Source organism: Ammospiza caudacuta, chromosome 3 (assembly GCF_027887145.1).
Source record: "Ammospiza caudacuta isolate bAmmCau1 chromosome 3, bAmmCau1.pri, whole genome shotgun sequence".
NCBI lineage: Eukaryota > Metazoa > Chordata > Aves > Passeriformes > Passerellidae > Ammospiza > Ammospiza caudacuta.
In genome coordinates, this window is record NC_080595.1 from 98,594,127 (window position 1) to 98,617,969 (window position 23,843).

Below are 23,843 nucleotides of genomic sequence, written 5' to 3' on the forward strand. Positions count from 1 at the left end.
AATTAATAAGATCTACAATTTTACAGGCTGGTTGCAAACAGGATTTAGTCCAGTGTAGGCCTGTTTGTGTTAGCTGAGAGGACTCTTCAGCATGCATTTCCACTGTGTTATCTGAGGCTACTCATATATCACAAGCTCCCCAGCTCTATAAATATTTTTGAGATTGATAGTAGGAATGTTCTTCTAATAGAGTGGGCAAGAAAAGATACACTATTTGTTGAGAGAATAAAAACATGTATTGGTCAAACTAAAGAGGAAATAATAGAATTATTTTGAAAACATTTAAAGAAGTGGAGAGGGAAAACAACTGCTGTGGACTTAAACTAGGACCATGTTTAAAAATCTGTACCACAAATTCAGCTTTCATAGCTTTCAGCTACATCGTACTTCATTAAAAAAGAAATGCCTGAAAGAAATTACTTCCTTAAGAAATACCTGATTCTAAGAGCCTTTATTTATGAAATAGTCTTCTAAGAAAAGTATCTTTAAAAAATTAGAAATATGCAGTTTAGTATGGACTATATAAGAAATTAGTAACATATTTCCTTCCTCCTCTTCCTGTTCAGGCACAAATATTTGACTGCAGTTGGGAAGTGTTAAAACTACCTTTTTATGAAAATGGATTCTTTGACAGATCAATCCATTAAAATACATCCCCCACACACTGAAATACACATTTTAGTAGGTAACTTCAAACCATCTTGAAGAATAAAGCTTTTTAACTGTGTTTACAGTCTTTGCTTTATAGAAGACCCTAAAGAAGTGCTTCCTAGCTTTCTTGCTAAATATTACACTTTGGTCTTCAACCCAAGCCCCTTCACAATAATGCATTTCCATTTCCAGAAAGCAGACCACCTTCCTTTTCCTGCCCTTCTCCGATGTCTTCATTGTTGGGACACTTCATATGCAGTGTCTTCACTAGTAACTGGCCCTGAAGGTTATTTTGAGGAAAGCTGAACCATACCTATCTTCCCTTCGCCCCTACCACAAATCTCTGCTAAAAAACATAGGAAGGAATGAGAGAGAATTTGATTTTTCTCCTTTCTTAAAAAAAAAGTGTTTGTTTAATATTTAAACCCTTTTCAGGTTTTTACTCTGCATCTGGTTATTTTTGTAAAAGGTGTATTCTAAACTCAGCATGTTCTCTAATGTATTTTGTTGGTTTTTTTGTTGTTTTTTTTTTAACAAAATGCATCATTTTAATCTTTCATGTGGGAAAAATACCATATCTCGTGGAAACACTTCCGTATCAAACCATGAATACTAAGTTTACTGCTCTCTAATGAATTTGATGCTGGGTTTATCTCAGAGAAACCTGAAGTCAAGTGGAAGGGTACATTTGTAGATGCATGAGGTAGTTTTTTTATTATGAGTTTGCTGGTGTTGTTGTTTTTTGTTTGTTTTTGAACAAGAGGCTGTTTCCATGCTATACAACTGCAACCTGAAGAGCATACCAAGAAGTGGATTATAGCTGTCTATGGAAAAGTAACTATTTCTGACAGGCATATAATGTAGCTGAGTAAGAACATAGACTACATAGCTTTGCAGGTAATTTAAAAATAACAGATAGTTCAGCTTCTCAGCTTAATTTCTCTTGAATGGGTATAGGAGATGTTGAATATTTAATGGATTTTTTAATATCGGTTACAGGCGACTAAACCAGAAAAAATCTACTAATCACGAGAACCTTTATTTCTGATGATGTGAGCTGTTTTGTGACTCCTCATTGCCATGATTCTAAAAACAATTTGCCAGGGCTGCGGGTTTTGCCATGTGCAAACACAGTATGGGGGGCACTTCTGGCAGTCAGGTTTCTTGCAGAGACCCCATGTCCCGAACGCCTCCGTGACTGATACATTTGCACTTCAGACACATGTTTGCTGGAGGTGCGTCCGCCTTGATTTGTATTTCTGTGCCGAAGTTTTCTAAGACGAGTCAACTTTTTCCTCTAATGCTACAACAAAAGCAGAAAAAGGTTGGTGTTTTTTGGTTTTTTTTTAAAAGCCAAACGACGGCTTCTTATTCCGGTACAAGCTTCCAGAAATTCTTGCTCTTCCCCTCCTCCACATTTGATTCTGCGAGACTTGCAGCGTACTGGGCTAGGGGCAGTTCCGTATTCCGTGATGTTCAGCCGACATTTGTAACTCGCCGGTCGGGGTAACTCACTGATCGTTTCGAATCTCGCTGATTGCGTTCCTTTGTGTCCCTAGTGCGAAATACAATTAACCCGCCGGGGGCTGTTCCCCGGGGACTTCCGTCAGCTGCCGCCTCCGTCGGGCCCGGCCATGACGCCAGGCCTGACGCTGCCGGTGCCCGGGCCCCAGCGGCTGGGCCCTGCAGGGGGCCGGGGCTGCTCGCTGCCGCCCCGCTTCCTCCCGGACAAGGCGGCCCCTCCCGCCCGCCCGCTCTCCATCCCAGCGCGGGAGGGGCACCGCTCCCTTCCCGGCGGAGCCCCTCGGCACATCGCGGGGCCGGGATGGGCCACGGGCATCGCTCCCCGCGGCCGGACCGGGCCGGTCCCGCTCGGGCCGGGGGGGTCCCGCACTCCCCGGCGGGGGCGGGGGCGCTCCGTGCCCGGGCGGGGCCGCGGGGCCGCCGGGAGCGGTGACGTGTCCCCGAGGCCCCGCCCCCTGTTAGGGTATATAAGGGGCGCCGCTCACGCTGTCGGTCTTTTCCGCTCCGGGTTTGCCGCCGTCGCCGAGCAGGTGAGGCGCGTCCGCAGGGCCAGGCCGCGCTCGCCCCAGAGGCCCGGCCAGCGCCCAGCTGGGCTGTAGTGAGGGTCGAGGGGAGGAGGAGGGAGGGGGCGGCAGGGGCTGCCGGCGGGAACCGGGGCGGACGAACGGACGGGCAGGGAAGCACGGGGCGGCGGGATGGCGGCGCGTCGTCCTCCTCCGTTACCATGTGCACACCCACGATGTCAGGGCTGAGGTGGGGGGAGCAGCGTGTTCGGACGGACGTGGGGCAGGAGGCGCCTGGCAGCCTCCCCTTACGCCCCGGGGGCAGCGGCGCGGGGCCGTGCGGGGACCGTCGGGGGCCGGCGGCGGATGCCGTCGGGGGGAGGGCGGCCGGGGCACGAGTGAAAAGATGGCCGCTCGCCTTGCCTGCCCGCCGCCAGCGCCACAAAATGGAGGACGCGGCGGCCCGGGCGGGGTGAGTCACACAAAGGAGCGGGGCGGCCCCGCCCTCCGCGCTGCCCGCCGGGCCCGCTCCTCGCCGCCCCGCGCCCCGGCCACCGCCGCCGGGGTAACTCGAGCCCGGGGAGGGGGCGACGCGAGGGGCGCTCCGAGGGGCCCCCGGCCCGCCCGCCTCGCTCCTCCCCTCCCCCGGCGGGGCGGGGCCGCCATCCCGGCCGGGACGCCCCGCATGTGGCGCCGCCATCGCTGCCCCTAGGCCCGGCCCGAGGCGTAACCAGCTTTTTTCTGGGGAACTTACAGGTGTCCATTCTCTTTTGCCGAAAGAAAAAAACTCAACAACCAAAATGGGAAAGGAGAAGACCCATATCAACATCGTTGTCATCGGCCACGTCGATTCTGGCAAGTCCACCACCACCGGCCATCTCATCTACAAATGTGGAGGCATCGACAAGAGAACCATCGAGAAGTTCGAGAAGGAAGCAGCTGAGGTGCGTGGGCCCGTAGCAGCCAGCAAAATTCCGGGCTGCGGGAATGAATAGACCCTTAATTGAAAAGCGAGCCTGCAGAGCGTTCAGTGGCCACGGGGAGGCGGCTTGGTGGCCCCAGGAGCTGAACAAGTGGCTCAGTGTTGCGTGGCCACAGGGCGGCAGCTGCGGTGCACTTGTCCCTGAGGTAGAACAAGTGTTCAGTCTGCCCTTGTGTTAGCTACAGAAACTCAGATTGTGAAATGTAGAATAAGTGAAGGTAAAGTTACATACTAATAGTAACATCTGGAATCAAGTTAAATGACTGGATTCAAACTGCATAGAAAAAAGTTGGTCTATTGAGGTCTACTTTGAAAAACGGAGTATTACTGATACTGTCTTTTTCTGTGTAATAACAGCACAGGTAATAAGAACATTATAAAATAAAACTTGGCAAATGTTGAGCAGAGTGGCGGTTAAAGTGTTGATTATTGCAAGGATTGAAGTACTAAGAGGACCTCAAATTGCAGAGGATACTTAATAGTTGGACTCAGGCTCAAGAGCTCTATCATAAAGATGCATTAGTGAAATTAACAAGCTGTCAGGGAGTCTGAGCTGTCAGCAGGTTCAATAAGGTTCAACAGTTGGCATCTCTCACCAGTAGTGCCAAGCATATCTAGTTGCTTGGTTTATGAGCAGCCATGTTTTTCAGTGTTTAGCCAGTTACTATTATTAGATTGCGTGATCTTTCTGAATTAATTGCAGATATAGAACTCTTTTTTCTTTTAATGGGAATCAAGCACTGTTCTTTTTGTAACCGTAGATGGGCAAAGGTTCCTTCAAGTATGCCTGGGTCTTGGACAAGCTGAAGGCTGAACGTGAGCGTGGTATCACCATTGATATTTCCCTGTGGAAATTTGAAACAAGCAAATACTACGTCACCATCATTGATGCTCCTGGACACAGAGACTTCATTAAAAACATGATTACTGGAACTTCTCAGGTATGTAAAGAAAGTTAGGATTTGGGGGTTCAGGAAGGTTGTTCCTTGGTTGCTATGAGGGGTTCCTGTAGTACTTTGACATACACACAAGAATTATAGTGAGGGTTTGTTTTTTTCTTTTCAAAGGCTGATTGTGCTGTCCTGATCGTTGCTGCTGGTGTTGGTGAGTTTGAGGCTGGTATTTCCAAGAACGGGCAGACCCGTGAGCATGCCCTTCTGGCCTACACCCTGGGTGTGAAACAGCTGATTGTTGGTGTCAACAAGATGGATTCCACTGAGCCACCCTACAGCCAGAAGAGATACGAAGAGATTGTCAAGGAAGTCAGCACTTACATCAAGAAGATTGGCTACAACCCAGAGACTGTGGCTTTCGTGCCAATTTCTGGTTGGAATGGTGACAACATGCTGGAGCCTAGCTCTAATGTAGGTTTGGCATTTATTTCTGTTATGGCATGGAACTGTGGAGACTGCTAAGACCAATTCTGCAATGATAAAATGCACGTGTTTTTTAATAGTTACGTTTGGGAAGTGCAAGGTCCAAGATAAATCTTAGCACTTAAGAAAATTTTTACTCTGTAACAGTAAATTGAGATAATGCTAAGAGATACTGCTTGTGGTTTTTCAGCACCATTAAATTTGGCAGTGAGATTAACCTGAGTTTGTTTTCATTACAGATGCCCTGGTTCAAGGGATGGAAGATCACCCGTAAGGACGGCAGTGCCAGCGGAACCACCCTGCTTGAAGCCCTGGACTGCATCCTGCCACCAACTCGTCCAACTGACAAACCCCTGCGTCTGCCTCTTCAGGATGTCTACAAAATCGGCGGTATGTGTTCTCTGGAATGCTGCTCGTGTGCCAGCAGCAGATGATCTATGGGCCAGAAACGCAGGCGTTTGCCCAAGAGCTGCTTTTCCAAGTCAGAAATTTAAATTCTTGTCTCAAGTGGGTTTTTTCCCCAATAAGGGCATATATTCACTAAGCTGAATAATACTGTTGTTGCTTTTTGCAGGCATTGGTACTGTACCAGTTGGCCGTGTGGAAACAGGTGTTCTGAAGCCAGGCATGGTGGTTACATTTGCCCCAGTCAATGTAACAACTGAAGTGAAATCTGTGGAGATGCACCACGAAGCCCTGAGTGAAGCTCTGCCTGGTGACAACGTTGGCTTCAATGTTAAGAACGTGTCTGTGAAGGATGTTCGCCGTGGGAATGTTGCTGGTGACAGCAAGAATGACCCTCCCATGGAAGCTGCTGGCTTCACTGCACAGGTATGTTATGCAGCTCTTCAGGGATGTTGGGAATGTAGCTCTGTATTCCAAAGTAGGAGTCTTGTTAGGCTAAGCTGTAAAGCAACATAGAGGGTTGTATTTTGAGTTCTGTTTGATTGAAGAAAATCTCATTAATTCCTTGGCTTTGTAAGAACATTACAGTGTTCAAATTACTCCTTCTAACTTGGCTTTCTTTGTTTCTTAGGTCATTATCCTGAACCACCCTGGCCAAATCAGTGCTGGCTATGCCCCTGTGCTGGATTGCCATACTGCTCACATTGCATGCAAATTTGCTGAGCTTAAGGAGAAGATTGATCGTCGTTCTGGCAAGAAGCTGGAGGATGGCCCCAAATTCCTGAAATCTGGAGATGCTGCCATCGTTGATATGATCCCTGGCAAACCCATGTGTGTTGAGAGCTTCTCTGATTATCCTCCTCTCGGTAAGGCATCTCACATTAATGCTGGTCTCTGGAAAAGACACTCCTTGATTTCTAGTGTTGGGATGCAGTGTGTTCTGTGAGACACTGATTAAAGCTGGGACTTAAAACTGTGAAGTGGAACCACAGGATCTTACTGGTACAGGGAGAGAAACTCCAGAGAAAAGTCATTCCCGGTCTGGTTCCAGAGCAGCGCTGGCCCATTTGTACCAGTGTGTGTGTTGCCACTGTGCAGCAGATTGGGCTGGGAGTCAGCAGCACGGACAAAAGTCATGAATTCGTGTTTTTGCTTTCAGGTCGTTTTGCCGTGCGTGACATGAGGCAGACGGTCGCTGTTGGTGTCATCAAGGCAGTTGACAAGAAGGCTGGAGGAGCTGGCAAGGTCACAAAGTCTGCCCAGAAGGCCCAGAAGGCTAAATGAAAATTCTGTACACCAGCTGCCACCTCAGTCTTAACCAGTGGTGGAAGAACGGTCTCAGAACTGTTTGTCTCAATTGGCCATTTAAGTTTAATAGCGAAAGACTGGTTAATGATTACAATGCATCGTAAAAGCTTCAGAAGGAAAGGAATGTTTGTGGACCATTTGTTTCGTGGCAGTTTAAGTTATTAGTCTTTAAAATCGATAATTTTTTTAAAATGGAAACTTGACCAAAAATCTGTCACAGAATTTTGAGACCATTAAAACAGAAGTTCAATGCTATGTCTCTGTGTTCTTTGGGTTAATGTTAAGTTTATGGTAAAACTTATATCTAGTCATGGTGGGATAAGAAAGGTTAGTTATTAATTAAATACGTTCAGAAGTTGCAAAGCAAATACTCAAAATTATCTGTTTCTGAAAAGTAGAACAAAGTTAATCTACAGGTTTACTTTTAAACTGATCTAAGCCTTAACTTTCCTGGTGCTTTTTTCAAAAACTGGTTTTAGATTAGATTGCATGAATACCAGGTAACAATTAACAGTGTTTTCGTGCATTCTGTGAAGCACTGAGTAAACCAAGAAAAGTCTACATGGAGAAGAAAAAAATGAACACGTTTAACCTTAAAAAAAACCATAAAGAATCCTATGTTGGGTTTCCAACATTTCGTACAGTGATTTTTCTAGTCAAAAGCAGAACCAGATTTTTTTTCCTGAGAAACATGTTGTGTAGATCTTCAAAAATAAAACACTTTTACATAGATGTTTTCTAATATATAGTAAGATGTTTAATAGCTAAATATGAAACTTCTGTCTAGAATTACACTTTGATTCAATCTGAGTGACTCGCCATTGTAGCCTGCACCAAATGGCACAGTGGGACAAGGTGTGCCTGCTATCCTTTTAACAACAGGGTGAAAATTTGGATGAAACAGTTAAAAGGGACTTTGGTATCTAGTCCAAACTTACTAATAATCAGTAGACAACCCCAAGTTAAATGTTCTGGGTTATAAGAACACCAGCTGTAATTATTAGGAATTCTGGCATAGAATCCTTGCTTCAAATTGGTAAATGGGGGCAAGCAGTTAATGGATAATCAGAGCTGACTTGCATAATGGTGCAGCTGTTTTACTAACCTTTCACATGATTTCCCCACAGCATCCCCAGGATAGGTCAAAAGGAATTGGTATCTGTAAGGGAGTCGTTCCATTACACCAGTATGTTTGTTCTGCCTGAAATGGCTGTATTATCTGTGTTCTGTTTTCCTTTCCTTCTCCAGCTGTGTGCTTGCTCTGCAGGAACTCATATCTGTACTGCTTGGATAGGTCTGAACTGCTGGTACTTGTTTTCATGCTCTTTGTCTGGATCTTTTCTCCTTTTCTGCTCACCTTCTGTGTCTTAACTGCAGTGGAATCTTGGAGCATTACATACTGATTTTGAAGGTACAGTGGAAGCAAAGGCTAGAGAGGCATTGCAGGCTCTGTAATTCAGTAAAGAAATCTCTGCTGCCTAAATTTGCTTCTGGAGGTTTGTTGGGGTCACCAGGGCAACAGGAAGTGCATAACTTCAAAATGGAGGCAGACCTACTGTTGCCATAATAAAGCTTGAAGTGTCTTGCCAAATCTTAGCATGCTTTTCAGTTAAACCAATAAATATTTTCCAAGAGGCTTTGGTCAGACTGGTTCAGCTGAGTTCTGATCTGGATGAAAAGCAAAGCAGCTTTGGCACAGGCTGCCTTCAGCATGGCTCTGCGTTCCTCAGATTTCCTTCACATTCCTTTGTTAGGCGCAGGATGTTTGGTTTGGCCGGCCTGGGGCTGGATATGCAACACCCAGTCTGGAGTGCCTCTGTGCACGTTGCACAGGGCTGTCTGCAGCTGTGTGTGCCTGCTCCATGCTAGTTTGGAAATGGGCTTGTAGTGAGCAACTCATTCAAATCCTTAGGGAAAATAAGGTGTGACCCAGCAGTGCAGTGCTCAGTGCTCTATTGCAAGAGGCCCTTGGGTCAGCTGTGCATAGATCAGATCAGCTGCCAGAGCTGCTGGGAGGCTGGGTCAGGGTAAAATGGCCCGGCTTGAGAGCAGGACAAGAGTCAGTTGCATAGGTTATGGCAGAGGGACTGGTTAGGAAAACACCCCTAAATAACACTATTGCATCTAACAACTTCATGTGAGCAGCAAAACATTGGGAATGCTCTGCCTGCAATACTAGCAATTGCTTTCATGTACTTTAAACCTACATTTTACTAATTTGGTTTTCTTTCTTTTTTACTTTAACTTTTATAAACTAGATTTGCTTTCTATGCACTAATGTTAATGCCATCTCAGTTCTTTTCTTAATCTGACTACCTGGGGAAATTGTTAGACTTTTGTAAACAAAATTTGGGAATAAAACTACTTTGATCAAACTTTTAATAAATGTTCTTAGTTGAGAACTGTATTTGTCTTCTGACTGCTTATTTCTTTAAGCAACTTTTACAGCTGTCCTTAACTCTTTCCTCACTGTCCTGCAATGCTGGTGGTGTTCATGCAGAGGTGTGACAGCATGCTGGTGTGGTGATGGAGCCAGCTCTGAAGGCAGAAAACTGGCTGGAGTCTTGCATTTGTGAATGTTTCCTTTCTAGTTGTTGATGAATGTTTTGTCCAGAGGACTTTAGATACACAGAAATATTCCAGAAATGTGTGTGGCGAGGAAGTGGGGGACAGAGAGGACAAAGGCTGATTGGTCTTTGTAGGAAAATGGAGCAGTGCAGTCACAGCTGATACCACTAAGTACTTCTTGCTCAGTGTTGGCTGCCTAGGTGGATAGTTCAGGCTGGAATAAAATGGCTGTGCTCAGACTACTGCCCAGAGACATTTTAATTATATCTCAGATCAGTTTGTACAAGGCTAATAACTGGAAAAACTTACTTTACTGAAATTGCAAATGAAAGACTCATTCACATTCTAAATTTAGCTGTCTCAGTATGTTTTGAAAGGTATTGACAAATTTTGGAAAATATTTTCTGTAAATGCATACTTTAAATTTTAGATACGGTCAAGATAAACCATGTAAAAACAAACTTTACTGTACAGGGATATTCCATTCCTCACTGGTGCTAAATTATTATCTGTTTAAGAACCATGTAAATTCAGTCTGATAAACACAACCCACCTGGTTTTAATTTCTATTAGTTCTATGTTTATGTAGTGCCCAGAGGGAGGCTGGGGCTGGAGGACGCTGTGGCAGAGCTGATAAGCTGCCTCACCAACAGCACCCTGGGGGACCCTGAGCACCTCTGAGTGCTGCTCAAAGCATTTGTTTCACCCAGGGCTCCTTTCCTACAAAAATTCACTCACACATTTCACTGCAAGTTGTAAATTCCTGACAGTATTAACACCTTTGAATTTATTAGTTTCAATAACTCAAAGTTTTCATGTCATCTGATTGCACCAAGCAGTACTTCCTGTCTGGGAATTTCGTCTTCTGAAACTGCAAATCTTAAATAATATCCAAACCATAAGCTAAACAGAGGAATAAACTCTGACCATGGAAGATAATACTGGGCAAAATTACCTTTCTCTTGCAATGCTGCTCCTGCTTACCAAGGAGAGGCCAGAAACCACCTCAGGAGAAAGAAAAGGGCACCTGGGGTACAAAAGAGCTGAAGAAAAATCTTGATATTAAAACTGTATTGGCTTCCAAGGTACAGAAGCTGTGGATTTTTAGCCCTTTCTGGGTCCTCTTTAGTCACTTCAGATTATTTCTGCATTATAAGTCAATTACATTGTTGCCTGCTTTTTTAAAAATCAGGTTACTTTCCCTGGCTACCTATCAGTAGTTCTTTAATCCTTTAATGTTTCAAATATTTACACAACATAATTCAAATCTGCCAGCTTCTCTGTACTGGTAAGGTCGCAGCTGAACCCATATTTTCCTTGGAAGATGCTGAGTGAGGTATTGAGGGAAGGTGGAAATCAGAGTGGGATGCTCTGATGAGGGATCTCTGGCCTCTGGGTGGGGACATGGTGGGGCAGTGGTGGGGTGCACACAGGCTGTCAGCCAAGGAGCTACAATCTGTGCGGGTTTTGCTTATTTCTTCCTTTAAAAAAGCAAAACAAGTAGGAAGGTAGCCAAGCTTCCATTGGTGAATCATCCCCATGGGCCAAGCATGTGATTTTAAGGATGCAGTAGCAATAGGTTTGCCCTGTGTAGGTTTGCTGAGGTACTTGCTAAGTCTTTCTTCTGGCTCTTCTTAGCAAAGCAATCCAGAGCCCTGGGCATCCTCCTGCAAGGGCACCTGCTACCTCAGGCTCAGCACAAACACTAGTCCTTGGGTTAACATGCTAATTTTTTTGCCTTACATAGTCACTGGAAATGAGCAGAGCCAGCTCACCCCTAACTCAGGGCCCTGCCTGCCCTGCCAGCAGCAGTCACAGTCGCATTTTCCCTTTCAGCCCAGTAAAATCTGGATTATTTAATACAAAGCGAAGAGCCACAGCGTTTCCCCAGCCCAGGTGCCTGTTCTGCAGAGATCAGCACAGCTGGCAAAGCTGCTCACTCCAAACCTGCACAGAGATGGAAAGGCACCACAAATGTCCCCTCCTGGAGGGGCTTGATAGCAGGTAAAGCTGAAATTAAAAGGAAGCTTCAGGTTCCTCTTATCTGCAGCCACCTGGGCACTTCTTAAGCAAAATGCCCTTTTTTTTGTTCCATATATATATATATATATATAAATATATATATATACACACACACATGCACACCTATATATATGTTATATATATATATATGTTATATATATAACATTGCATACATCTACATAATTTAATAAGGTATCTAATTTTTTTTTTATAATTGCCACCACCAGACTCCTTAAAATCTGCAATTCCTATTTTGAAGCTGGATTCTAAGCTAATTCCTCAGTAAAAAAATTTAAATGCCCCCAAATTAATTAATATTTAGTTATTGATAAGTTATTATTTTTATACATATTATGATTTTTATATTATTTGTTATATATAGTTCTTATAATTAAATATTTCATTAATATTTAATAAATATTTAGTTTATAAGCTAGGCTGTGGTTCTGCTGATAGGACATGAGTATTTTGGATAAGGAGACATAGGATTGTTGGTGTTGACTTGTCTCCATGTTTAACAAGTCCTCTAATAGCCTTTTCCAGAGGGAATAAAGGAAGGAACAGATGAATTTAAATGTAATTATAAGTTTTTATGACTGACATTACTAGTAACAGTAACTAATGTCACAGAGCCTCCTGCTAAAGCGCTTTTATAGATTACAATACCCTAATTCTTTGGAGAAGGAGGGGGCGTATATATGTGGCCTGGGAGTGGGAGAAGAAAAACCACCCTGAACAGGGGCTCTGCTCTACTGCAGTCACTTCCTTGTGAGGGAAATTCCTGCAGCTCATTCCTGGGCACGCATTCCCCGGGCAGCTACACACGTGGCACAGCCAAGGAGAGCTCAGGTCACTGCTGGTGACGTGACCACTCTGCTCAGAGCAGCCACTTCCAGCTCCTGCCTGACACCCACCACTGTCCCCCAGCCAGCTCTGGGCCAGTGTCACCAGGCCACCACTGTCACCTGCCCACCTGGCCAAAGTCTCCCGAGATGCAGCGGGACAAGGACAATGCAGCTGGCTCTCTGAAGTGCCAGCTCAGCATTACCAGGCACAGCAGCTGTTCCACTTGTGACTCCAAAATCCTGTGCATGTGTGACACAGGCCACCATCTGGTCATGCACGGCAATTTTCAAGCTAAACCACGGTACACTGGGAGGGAAGCAAGTGGTCACGAGGCTGTTGTCACCTCCCCTCTCTTCTTGCTGCCCTGTAAGGCAGAGTGAGCTCATTTCCCACCTGGCTCCGTGCCTGCTCTTCAGTTAACCACATCCAGCACTAAGACACTTGGAACAAGAGCAGCCTGTGCTTATCAGTCTCCAGCTGTGCCTGAGAATGTCCCTCCTGGGGCTCGTGCTGGGAGCTGCAGCTGATGCCAGGCAGGAACACCTTCACCCCTCACTCACTCCTCCTGTGTCTCCACTGCATCCCGGGCTCTTGCTGAGCCGTGCTCCCTTGCAGCCCACCCGGGTGGCTCTGCCAGCCACTCCTGCAGGGAGGCACCCACTCTGCAGGGACACAGACAGGGAAGCTGAGGCTGTGGATGTGCCTGCTCAGAGCTGAGCATGCCAAAGAGACATCAGAGACCATCAAAACATCCAGTCTTATGTCTGCAAAGAGGTACAGGGTGCAGCCTCCAGCTTTCAGGACAGAAGGTTTGCCAATACTGCCTTCCTTGGCACAGAGGCATGGCCACCACACAATGGTGAGTATGGAGTCAGAGATCCTCTGGTGGGCATCCACATCACTCTCCTCCCTCAGAGCTACACTTGAAGAAGGGTAAAACCTGCACAGCAATTTAGAAAGAAAACAAAAGCACAGTTTGTTTCCTCAAAGCATCACTGACAGTAAAATAACAGGTCAAGAATCAATCCTTTTTCTCTGCCCTTTATGTCCCAATAGCAATTGCCCAGCAAGTCTCCCATCTCCACAACTAATTTTAATCAAAGGAGGGGAAAGACACCTTTTATTTCTCAGCAGTGCCATGAAATCAAGGCAAAGGATGGAAAGAACACCCTGGAAGGACTCTGAGCAGCATTGGCCATGGTTTGATGGGAAGAACTGAGAGCACCTACTCGGTGGAAACTGCATCTCCAAGGGGACAGTAGATTCCTCCCTGCATCCACTAAATGCCATCCTGAGATACCTGTCACTGCATGAGGAACACAACCTGGCAGGTATGGTCATCAAAGTTGGTACCCCTGGGCATCTAAAACCACTGCATGCAAAGACTAGTTAGTTAAAGGTTGCAGTTTTTAGTGCCTCATAGCATAAAATATCTTTCTATTTTTCTCTTGCTTTCATGTTCCAGGCAGAAATAAAGACAAGACGAAGAAACTGCTCAGTTCAAGAACCATATGAAATGAAAACTAGAGTAGGGAAGGAAAATAAGTTGTCTTAAAAGTCTGGGGTAAGATAGAGTGGTAGTGCTGATCACCAGGCCTGGGTTCTGCAGGAGGGAAGGAGAGACACACACACATTGAAGCAGGGAACACAAGGACAGTTGGTATGTGCAACAAGTTAGGTCAACCTCACCTCACATCCTCCGTCCCTGCTAGCCTGGTGACAGCAAGGATTACAGGACAACAAAGTGCCATTCATTACTGCTCAGCCAAGGAAAAGCGCAGACTCCTCCAGTTCTGCCCTTCCCATCCTGTTGGTCTTAGCGAGACAACAGGACATGGGAAGGTCTAAGCTCACTTTGTGACACCTAAAAACCAAACCTTGGGCCTTGTAACAAATCCCCAGAGGTTAGAAACCAGATGGCACAAGGCGTCCTTCCTATCTGTCCATGCTACTTGAGCAGATTATTTAGCTTTTCTGTGCTTGGTTTTCTTACCAAAATGGATATAACTACCTTCAGCAATTTCTTTTCATGTTAAAAGTCTTCTCACACAAGAACTGTTGAACAAGCGCAAAATATTGTGGCAAGCTCTGTACACATGAAACCAATACCCGAGGGACAGCCAGTCCTCAAACTTGTGCACAAGCCAGGTTTTCCATTTCAGCAAATATGGACATCATTAACCTACATACGTGAACAGAGGAGACCCTGTCTTAACAAGGGAACTCACCAGAGGCCAAGGACCCGCTTCACACTGGAACAGAAAGAGCAGTTGTTACAGAGGATCTGCTGGGAGGAAACTCACTTATGACTTCAATTTCCCCTGAACTTAACTCCTCCCCTCCTCCTTAGATCACAGCTGTGCATTATGAAATTGTAAAAAGAAGAAAACTCCCCTCCTGCTCTTCTTTAACACTGGTGCAGCCCAGCCCAGTGGAATCACCCTTTCATTTATGCTGCATGTGTGAGACCAGAAGCACAGAAAAATTTAGCAAAGTGTTTCCTTTTGTAGCAAGGCACAAGGTACTTGCCTTTAAATACACACATTACTGAAAGCTAGAGTCCTGTCAAATGACTGCTGACAAGAACTAGGAAATAGTTTTGAAACTGCATTATCAGATTAAAAGTGAAGATTTAGGGTTTCTTTGGATTCACATAGCTGGAATTCCATGAGCACCATCCCTGGAGCCCAAGTTACGCCACAGAAAGCATAGCTGCCTTTCTTATGCTGAACTTAAGGCTTGCAAGGTTGAAGCAAATCTTAGAGCCAACAGTGATGGAAGGAAAACAGGCCACAGATATAAAGGAGCAGGTAGATGTTCACCTTTCTAAGCCATTCTGACATCAACTGACCTACAGATCACGTGTCTAAAGCTCTTCCACACAAGCCAGCGGACGGTGACAGGGAAGTGCTTTTAGGCAGGTTGGATAATGCCCCAAACAAACGGCAAACTCTGCTCATCCTCCTGCTGCATGACAGTCTCTGTCAACAGAAGGGATTTACTCTGACTCCTTTGGGCAGGAAAACAACCCTCACCCAGAGCAAATATGCCAGAGAAATTTCCAGAATCATATTTTCAACATGACAGACATATGTATTTGGGTCATGGTTGGACTCAATGACCTTAAGGATCTTTTCCAACCTATAAGATTCTCTGATTTTACTGTATCAAAATGTATTCTGAAGCCAGAGGACATTCAGAAATGAAACCAGCACCAGAAACTGCTGCTTGAGTCAAGCAAGGATTTGGTAGATGCACAGAAACAGCTTGGATTCCATGTGTCTTGCTGGTGAGTAATCAACTGCCCAGACGATCCAATTGACTCGATCTTGCTCCAATCCACGTTCTGCTCCTGTCAGTTGCAGGACCAGGGCTGATGAGAATCCCACTCCCCCAGCCCACAGCATATGACAGAGCCTCACAGTGCCCAGGCTGAGGTCCATGGGGCAGGTTCCCACATGTCCCCCACCCTCCTCAGCACCCAGCCTTGTCCAGCTGCCTCCCCCAGCTCTGTAGTGAATCTCAGCCCACCTTACATGTGGGAACTGTGATCCATGAACTGGTGAGGCCCTGCTGAAAGCTAAATGATAATTGAGTTCTTCAGCAAGTTTCAAGATAAGCTTTATTTATTTTAAAAGATAAAAACATCTACAGGATGTGGTGTTTGCATTCATTCTCCTGCATAAATTTAAATAATTCATGTGGCATAGCCAAATGTCTCCTTCTGGCTGACACCACACTGAGACACCAGCCTGTGCACAGTCACTGCACAGCTATGAACACAAGCCCTGAACTCAATGGAACACACTTTTCAGCTCCAATCCTCTTGTGCTGCCATGAGCTTTGCATGGTAACATTTCTTATTCATTTCAGAAGAACTAAACACTGTCCTTTACAAGATACAGATTTTGACTATCCAAAGTCTTCCAGATGAGTGGAATTTCAAAAGCAGTTCTCCTGTCTCTCCGTTTGTATCAGCAAAATCACAGGCTGTATTTAGGTTTCTGAGCATTTACTTTGTGCATTCATCATCTTTGTTCTATGCAATGACACTGCCACAGAACCCAACCACAACTGCTTTGGATCCAGCCAGCATGGGCGTTATCTGGGAAGAGGCTCAGGAGGGGATCTTGCCACAAAGTCTGGCAGGATCAGTGCCATTTTCTACAAAGGTGTTTTAACAAACTTTGTCTCCTCTTCAGAAAACTCTGCTGAAATCTATCTCTGTGAAGTTGCCTTGCCTGAGTACACTTTCCCTGGGAAGTACTCTCCAGATTGAGGCACAGCTTTTAGCTTCTCTGTCTTGCGGTGATTGGTTTTCACAAACCTCAGCAGGTTAACAATAGCAGCTGGTGTGATTCCAGGGATACGGCTGACTGCGCCAATCTGCACATGGAGACAGGAACGAGTTAACTACCACCAAACCTACACACTGCATGGAGCTGGTGAGAATGAGATCAAACCTGTGGGTGCTCCTTTCCCTGATTCACCTCCCTGCCCTTTGAGAAGACAGAAGGGATTTCAGTGCTGCTCAGCCCCACTGTGGCTGAGTTTCTCACCGTCTGAGGGCGGTTTGCATCCAGCTTCTCCCGCACCTCTGCCGAGAGTGAGGCATCAATGGCAAAGTAATCCAGGTCCTCTGGCAGCTGGAGCGCCTCGTCACGACGCACCTCCTCCATTTCCTGCTGCTGACTGACCACACACCACTCGTAAGCAGCTGTGGTGGTCAGGGGAACAAGAAAGGCAGATACAGATAGATATTCATGTGAAACAAGTCACTTGTACAAAACACAATGAGAAATTTCACTACGGTGGTCAAAAGCTCCTAAGGAAATTTCCAGCCTCATAGACTGTAGAGCCTAATTCACATCACTGCTTTGGAAGAAGTACTACTCTTCAATTTGTTACAGGAATTTAGATACATGGGTTGTTTTTATCTTCTCATCACAACGAAGAATGGCGTATTTGATGGGGCAGTAAGGAGGAAAAAAACCCAAAGAGTGATCCTACTCATAGAGTGAAACATCAGTGCATCAGTGCAAAAAAGGGCTGTGGCTTATGGTAAAAAGTTCACACTCTGATCAGTGTTTTATTTCTCTAAGCAGCAACACACACTAGGACAACTACTGTCCCCTTACTGAACAAACATATACAGATCACCATGAGAGAGCCTAATCCTTGTACCCTACCTTCTATTTTCAATCTCTCTGCCAGCTCCCTCCATTGAGCAAGTTTGCCCAGGGGTTCTGGGATAGCCTTTGCCAGAATCTCCATGTTGACATCTTGATACTGAAGGACATCAAAGGCACTGTGAAGAACAAGAGTAAACATTTATGGTAAAAAGGAGTCACACCTATAAGGCAGATTTATGGCTATTCAAACGTACAAAGTTCTTAGCTTAAGCCAGAACAGCAATCTTGGAGTACTGACAGCTTCAGGAAGGATGGACAAATGCTGTGATACCACTAGCCAGATGTGCTAAAGCAAGCATAACCAGAAAGCTCCATGTGTAACACTTACCTGACAGGTGACCTGCGATTGCTACTTATGGGAACTCCTGGTAGTAACTGGGACCATTTGGATATGCTCAACTGAAGCGATTTTAGTGTTGCGATCCCATCCTCTAATGCAGCTCTCATCTTAACCGCTTGCTCATATCGCTGCTGTGACACACACCCAGCTTCTTCAAACCCTGCAGAGACAGGTATCCGTGAGACACAGGTCCGCAGCCAGGCAGGGCCGGTCAGTGCAGGGGCTGGCACGGCAGCACACCTCTGTGAGTGAGCCTGGCGTCGGCGTTGTCGGGCCGCAGGGCCATGCGGAACTCCACGCGGCTGGTGAACATGCGGTAGGGCTCGCTGGTGCCCAGCGCCGTGAGGTCATCGATCAGCACCCCCACGTAGCCCTCGGTGCGGCTGACGGTGAACGGGGGCCTGCCCTGGACACGCAGGCACGCGTTGATCCCGGCAATCACACCCTGCACAGGCAAAACAAACCAAACTCCATCGCTCTCTTCCTAGCAAAAACTGGGCATACCTGCCCCAAAGGCTCACGCGTCAAACCGCGCCCAGGAAAATGCAACAGTCTGTGCCAGTAATCCAGGCTGTTTCCTGCTTGTGACATTCTGAGTGTCTGAAGGGCTTCTTGGCCCCTGCTGGTGTGTCTGGAGACAATTCCCACATTTTCAACTATACCCACTGCACAGTCTCCATGCTGAAACACTTGACAGGACTTTCAATTACTATTGTTATTGCAACTTTAGGGATAGCAACTGCAGATACTTGTACAGACACAAGCAAAAATATCTTAGGCAATCTGAAATCAGGGTGAGGAACAAAAGAAAGAGCATCTCATGAGCACAAAACGGGCCTAGCAAGACTATCACAAAGGCCAAGGTAATATCCCTTTCTGAGTGCTGAATATACAACAGTCAGATTTGCCCACCTGAGCTGCAGCTTCTTCATAGCCTGTTGTGCCATTTATCTGGCCTGCAAAGAAGAGGCGCTGAACAAGACGTGACTCGAGAGAAGTGGTCAGTTGTCGGGGGTCTAAAAAGTCATACTGCACCCCATAGCCTGTGACACACAACAAGACAGATGTTACAGGAGGGACTGTCAAGGCAACCAGTGGAGCAGAACTGCTTATCAATTCTATTTATGACTTCTGAACAAGCAGACTAAAAATCACTGCATTCAGGAATTAGTTTTGCTTCATGTTTCCTTTGTTTTGCTATGCTCTAAACAAAACCTGCTTTTCATTAACCAGTAAATAAATATGACTAATAGATTCAAAACTATTCAGCCCTCACCTGGCTGTAATATCTTGGCTTTTTCCAAGCCTGGGACGGATTTGATCACCTGCTCCTGTAGCTCAGGTGGCAGCGTCATGGACATGCCCTGGGGGTAAATGACATTGGAATCCAAGCCTTCTGGCTCCAGCCACACCTGATGTTCTCGCTCTGGGAAGCGCAGAACCTTTGATTCAAGAGAGGGACAGTACCTGTAACAGTAAACAGCCATGAGCAGCACCTGACATGGAGAAAAAGTTACTTTCCAGAAGTGAAGCAGGAGAGACCCACAGCTCCAAAGAGACTTCCAGCCTGTCCCCTTGACAGCCTTGCATGATGCCACACACTCACCGTGGGCCCCTGGTTGTCTCCCTGACGTGGTTGTTCAGGTGGAGGTTATCGCGGATAATTTGCTGGGCCTTCAGGTTTGTGTGAGTCAGGTAACAGGACAGCTGATCTTCCGGCTGGAACACGCCAAAGCTCGGCCTAAGTTAATCTGGTCATGATACCTTACTCAATCCTTACTCACTAACTCTGTAAGTATCCTCACTCAATAACTCCGGTATCTCCAAGACCTTTCCCATGATGGCTGGCTCTCTCTTCTGGGAGGGGTCAGCAGGGCTGTCATGGCCACTGGACAGACTGAACACGAGCGATCTCAGAGCCTGAGCAACATGCCCAAGACCAGACCAAGAACGGGATGGAATCTGGGAGTCTGGAATTTAAGTTCTATCCTATATGCCATATTCCTAACTACAGGATGGATATTCCCATTAAATCAACATTACTGCATTCAAACTGATCAAAGGGAAAAAAAACCCTCTGGAGTTAGAAGAATAAGTGCTGACCCTACAGCTAACAGCCAATTAATGGGTGAAGAAAAAAAATACTCTTGAAGAGGAAAAAACCACAAAACTCTGCAATTAACATGAAAAATTCGAAGTTTGGAAAAAACCTCACCATGTGAAGTAAAGTATTTCACTGATATTTCTGAAAAAGAGTCAACAGACTCACATTCAAAACTGTGACAATGTAGCACCAAACTCTTCAAAACTGCCACTGAATTATATATTAGTTAGAACAAAAGTCTTGTGATTTTATGTGGTTTTGATTTAGATCTGTGTTGGCTGAGTGTCAGTACAAAACCCTGAGAAATCATCTCGCTGCACTTGGGGAAAGGAACTCCATGGACCCATAACCCTCAGAGAACTTAATCAACAGTTGAAGACCAAACTTCAATAAAGAATTGGTCAATGGTTGTCATATAACTTGGAGATGAATTAGATACCAAAGACAAGAAAGCTGTCTTGAAAAAGTTAATACATTGCAGGTGTGGTAAGGGAACCACTTCAAAGGCCTGTACACTCCAGAAACTTAATCAATAGTAATTGTCTAACCAGGACAGCAAATTTAATAAAGTACTGTTTAGCTGGATAAAACCTGGGTTATCCATTAAACAAAGACAGATGAGATGCTCTGGTAGTAATAAAAGAAACAGAACACCTATACCATGATGCAATAAATTGGCCAGACTTCTGAGAGCATCTATAAAAAATCCTGCATGTTATAGCATATATAAATGTCTGAAAATTGTTGTTTCTTTCAACATGTTTACGGAGAATAAATTCCTCATATGCTCTCAATTTTGACTCAAAATTGTTATTAGGAATGTTTGTCTAACAACTTTTTGCTGTTAGATTTAAAACACTTTGTATGAAAACCTCTCCTACATATACCAAGGCCTTCAACTGATACTACTTTTGCCACATCCTGATTGTAAAAGGTTATTGCAATTCCTCTAACTTCCAGAGCAAATTAACTCCTGATACTTAACTCTGTGCTGTTTAATTACATTATACAAAAGCAGCCAATGTTCCAAGATTTTCTTCAGAAAATTGAACCTCTTCTGCTTTTAAGTTACTGTTAACCTGCCACCTCTCAGCTCTGTGGATAAATCCATCCTTTCTTAGTCAATACTACAAATTATCTCTAATTTCAACAGTTTAACCTTATTCCAGAGCTAAGATAAGAAGCCAGACACAGTAAATCTCTACAATACAGGCATAATACTGGAAGATTTTGTAAAACCAGCACATGAAGAATACTAGCAGCAGTATCACATTCCACAAAACTCTTGACTCCACAGGTAAAGAAAGTTCAGTTCTCAAGTGGAGAAATGAGAGTGAAAAGGTATTTGCTTTCAAAAGAACACAAGTAACTTCTGTCTCGCATTGAGAGTGCTCAAAAACGTAATACCTCCAGTGCAAATACATCCCAGCTGCCTTTCCCAGCCCTGACTCCCTGGCTGATGATGAGCACGATATTCCCAGAACCACTTCCCACCCGGCTCCATGTGCACCTGATGGGTGGGATGTGCTACCCCACCTTGATCCACACGGCCTCGCTGAGGAAGCTGAAGGGCACTGGAGGGTTGTCAGCCGCACGTTCCTCCAGACCAGCGAAGTCAATCGTATCCTTGGCCAGCCGGGGCGGTGTCCCAGTCTTCAGCCTGCCCACAGCAAAGCCCAGCCTCTCCAGAGTGTGGGCCAGCCCGATGGCTGGCTGGTCCCCCAGCCGCCCCGCCGGGTGCGTCTCCAGGCCGATGTGGATCTCACCCCTCAGAAACGTACCGGTGGTCAGGATAACGCTCCCGGCACGGACTGTGCTCCCATCCCCTGGAACAGCACGTTTTCAGAGACGTGCACAGTTTAGTAGCAACAAAGCCCTGGAATTCTGGTGCTTCTGCCTGAAGGGAGAACTAGAGACTACCAGTGCTCACTGGGGGTTTATTTGTTTTTATTATAAAATAATACCAGCTTCTCCATAATAAAAACATCAATAGTAATAACTACAATAAACAGCATGTAATTATTTCTGTATATTTATTTATTAAGTAAGCAAGTTATTCTTAAAAAACAAAACCACTCCTGAGAAAACCTCATATCCAGGCCTTTACTTTGGAAAGCTTGTTTATTATAACAGCAAGGGGTAATGAAGTACAAGCCTGTTATTAAGAGGACCCCACGGTCCTGTAACACTGAGGGCAGCATACACCATTTACCAAATAAAACCTCAAAACACAGCATGGAATTCAGTATCACTAGCCTGAAGAAAATTAACTTAGTTCATGTCCCAGTACACTACTAATCCAGGTATTTTTGACATTGTATTACTTTGTATTACACGTATTAACCTGGTTTATTTCACTTTACCTAAACCAGCTCTGTTGGCTAATTAATCTTTCTCTCTAATGAATCAGAATAGGATAAATTCATCTTTCTCATCAGTGAATCAGAAATATTTACCCCAAAGGCTAGTTCTCAGTGTGGAGTAACTGAAGGCACTTAGTGAGTTACCAGCACATACCCAGAACAACTCCTGTGACTTGGCACTTCCCGGGATGGCCTGGTTCTGGCTCAGTCAAGAGAAGATCCTCCACAGATGCCTCACGAACTGTCAACAGTGGTGTGTTAAGGATTTCTTTCTGTCATGAAAGGAGTTACTGCAAAAATCTAGGAAGTTATGAGACATATGGGCAATCCCAAACCCTGCTGATTTCTGAAACATCTATTACCCACTTCCGTTCTTAGCAGGTCATTTGGCAGACACTCAGTTACGGTACTATCCTGATTTTTCAGGTAGAAGTTTTCACTCATGTAAAGTTTAAGCTCAAATAAACTAATTGGTCATGAAGCCTGACCTGTATCTAAAACACTAGAGAATTTTTCAAACTGTGCTGAGCTCCAACAACTTACACTGCATCCAAGTGCCAAACAGAAAAGTATCTAGGTTTGATCGGTAAATAATGAAAAACAAAACATAGCCCCTTTCCTCGTAATCCTCGGTGGTGCATCCCGCCTCAGAACACCCGGGAGCGGGCTCCTCACCTGCATGTTCTCCTTGTAGAGGCCGCGGTCGATCTGCGCGCGGAGGCCCCACACGGCCGGGCCCTTGCAGCGGTTCAGCACCTTATAGTGAACGCCGGAGCGGTCGCACACGCGGCCGCACAGCCCGTCCAGGGCGTCCACTTCCCGCATGAGGTGCCCCTTCCCGATGCCGCCGAAGGACGGGTTGCAGGACATTTCCCCTGGGTAATGACACAGGGACACCCTCAGCACCGCGCAAAGGCCCCCGCGACCTCCCCGGCTCAGCGCCGCTCCCCACGCCGGGAGACCCGAGGCGCCCGCGGTAGCTTCCCCCGCCCTCCCCGGGCACCCGCGGCGGTACCGATGGTGCCGATCCTGTGTGTGAGCAGCAGCGTGCAGGCCCCGCCGCGAGCGGCCGCCGCCGCCGCCTCAGTGCCCGCATGGCCCCCGCCGATCACCACCACCTCGTAGCGCGGCGCTGCCGCCGCCCCGACCTCGCTACCCGCCCGGCGGTGCCCGGGGCGAGGCGCCGGGGGCAGCGGCAGGCAGCGGCAGCGGCTCCGCAGGAACATGGCGGCTGGGCCGGGAGCGCCGCCGCGGCTCCTCCGGCCCGGAGCGAGAGGCGGGGCCTGCGGGAGCGGCGGCCCGGGCGCCTCCCCGCGGCCACCCGTCCCGGCTCCCCGTGCGGCTGGAAAAGCCGGGCGGCGCCGGTGCTCACGTGTCCTCGCCCCGCGGCCGGGCGGGCGGAGCCGCCCAGGAGCGGGAAAACGCTCCCGTCGGATTGGAGGCAGACCGCAGCTTCACTGTTGCTGCCGGAGCTATCCTGTGCCCGGGCTGAAGTTGGCACGCCGGGCTACGTCTTGCCTCCGCCCCGCTCGGCGGGTTTCGTTTCCTAGGGGAGGCGCGCTTCTTGGAAGAGGAACTCGCCCGAAGCCAGAGGCGGGAACCTCGTTGCTCGCGGGGCCGCGCTCGCCGTGTTGCCGGTGCGGAGAGGGAGCAGCGGCC

At 46.5% G+C, this 23,843-nt stretch overlaps 2 protein-coding genes across 3 annotated transcripts; one reads left to right on the forward strand and one right to left on the reverse strand.

The window, feature by feature from the left end:
- The first annotated feature begins 2,655 nt into the window (after positions 1 to 2,655).
- On the forward strand, positions 2,656 to 7,004 carry EEF1A1 (eukaryotic translation elongation factor 1 alpha 1). Of its 2 annotated transcripts, none has more exons than XM_058802827.1 (8): positions 2,656 to 2,705; positions 3,435 to 3,622; positions 4,422 to 4,601; positions 4,728 to 5,024; positions 5,276 to 5,426; positions 5,611 to 5,867; positions 6,073 to 6,307; positions 6,601 to 7,004. In XM_058802827.1, exons 2-8 carry the CDS (start codon positions 3,479 to 3,481, stop codon positions 6,723 to 6,725), a joined length of 1,389 nt encoding a protein of 462 aa, XP_058658810.1. In that variant the 5' UTR covers positions 2,656 to 2,705; positions 3,435 to 3,478; the 3' UTR covers positions 6,726 to 7,004. The 2 variants fall into 2 exon arrangements, with proteins under 2 accessions (XP_058658810.1, XP_058658811.1); XM_058802828.1 differs by having other exon boundaries at positions 2,685 to 2,705; positions 3,459 to 3,622.
- Positions 7,005 to 15,803: 8,799 nt separating this feature from the next.
- On the reverse strand, positions 15,804 to 23,427 carry MTO1 (mitochondrial tRNA translation optimization 1). Its single transcript, XM_058801767.1, has 12 exons — positions 23,200 to 23,427; positions 22,860 to 23,059; positions 22,339 to 22,456; positions 21,358 to 21,647; positions 19,324 to 19,436; positions 18,994 to 19,184; positions 18,630 to 18,760; positions 17,958 to 18,162; positions 17,706 to 17,877; positions 17,375 to 17,493; positions 16,745 to 16,902; positions 15,804 to 16,571 (listed from the first exon to the last, which is right to left on the reverse strand). Exons 1-12 carry the CDS (start codon positions 23,408 to 23,410, stop codon positions 16,404 to 16,406), a joined length of 2,076 nt encoding a protein of 691 aa, XP_058657750.1. The 5' UTR covers positions 23,411 to 23,427; the 3' UTR covers positions 15,804 to 16,403.
- Positions 23,428 to 23,843: the final 416 nt, after the last annotated feature.

Bases quoted from the DNA above. Each gene is read 5' to 3' on its own strand.
- EEF1A1 (XM_058802827.1), top strand. From the start codon at position 3,479: ATGGGAAAGGAGAAGACCCATATCAACATCGTTGTCATCGGCCACGTC. The intron at 5,427-5,610 runs GTATGTGTTCTC...TGCTTTTTGCAG, and splicing joins GGATGTCTACAAAATCGGCG to GCATTGGTACTGTACCAGTT. The intron at 6,308-6,600 runs GTAAGGCATCTC...TTTTGCTTTCAG, and splicing joins CTCTGATTATCCTCCTCTCG to GTCGTTTTGCCGTGCGTGAC.
- MTO1 (XM_058801767.1), bottom strand. From the start codon at position 23,410: ATGTTCCTGCGGAGCCGCTGCCGCTGCCTGCCGCTGCCCCCGGCGCCT. The intron at 22,457-22,859 runs GTGAGGAGCCCG...CTTTCATGACAG, and splicing joins TCTACAAGGAGAACATGCAG to AAAGAAATCCTTAACACACC. The intron at 17,494-17,705 runs GTAAGTGTTACA...TGTTCTTCACAG, and splicing joins AATCGCAGGTCACCTGTCAG to TGCCTTTGATGTCCTTCAGT.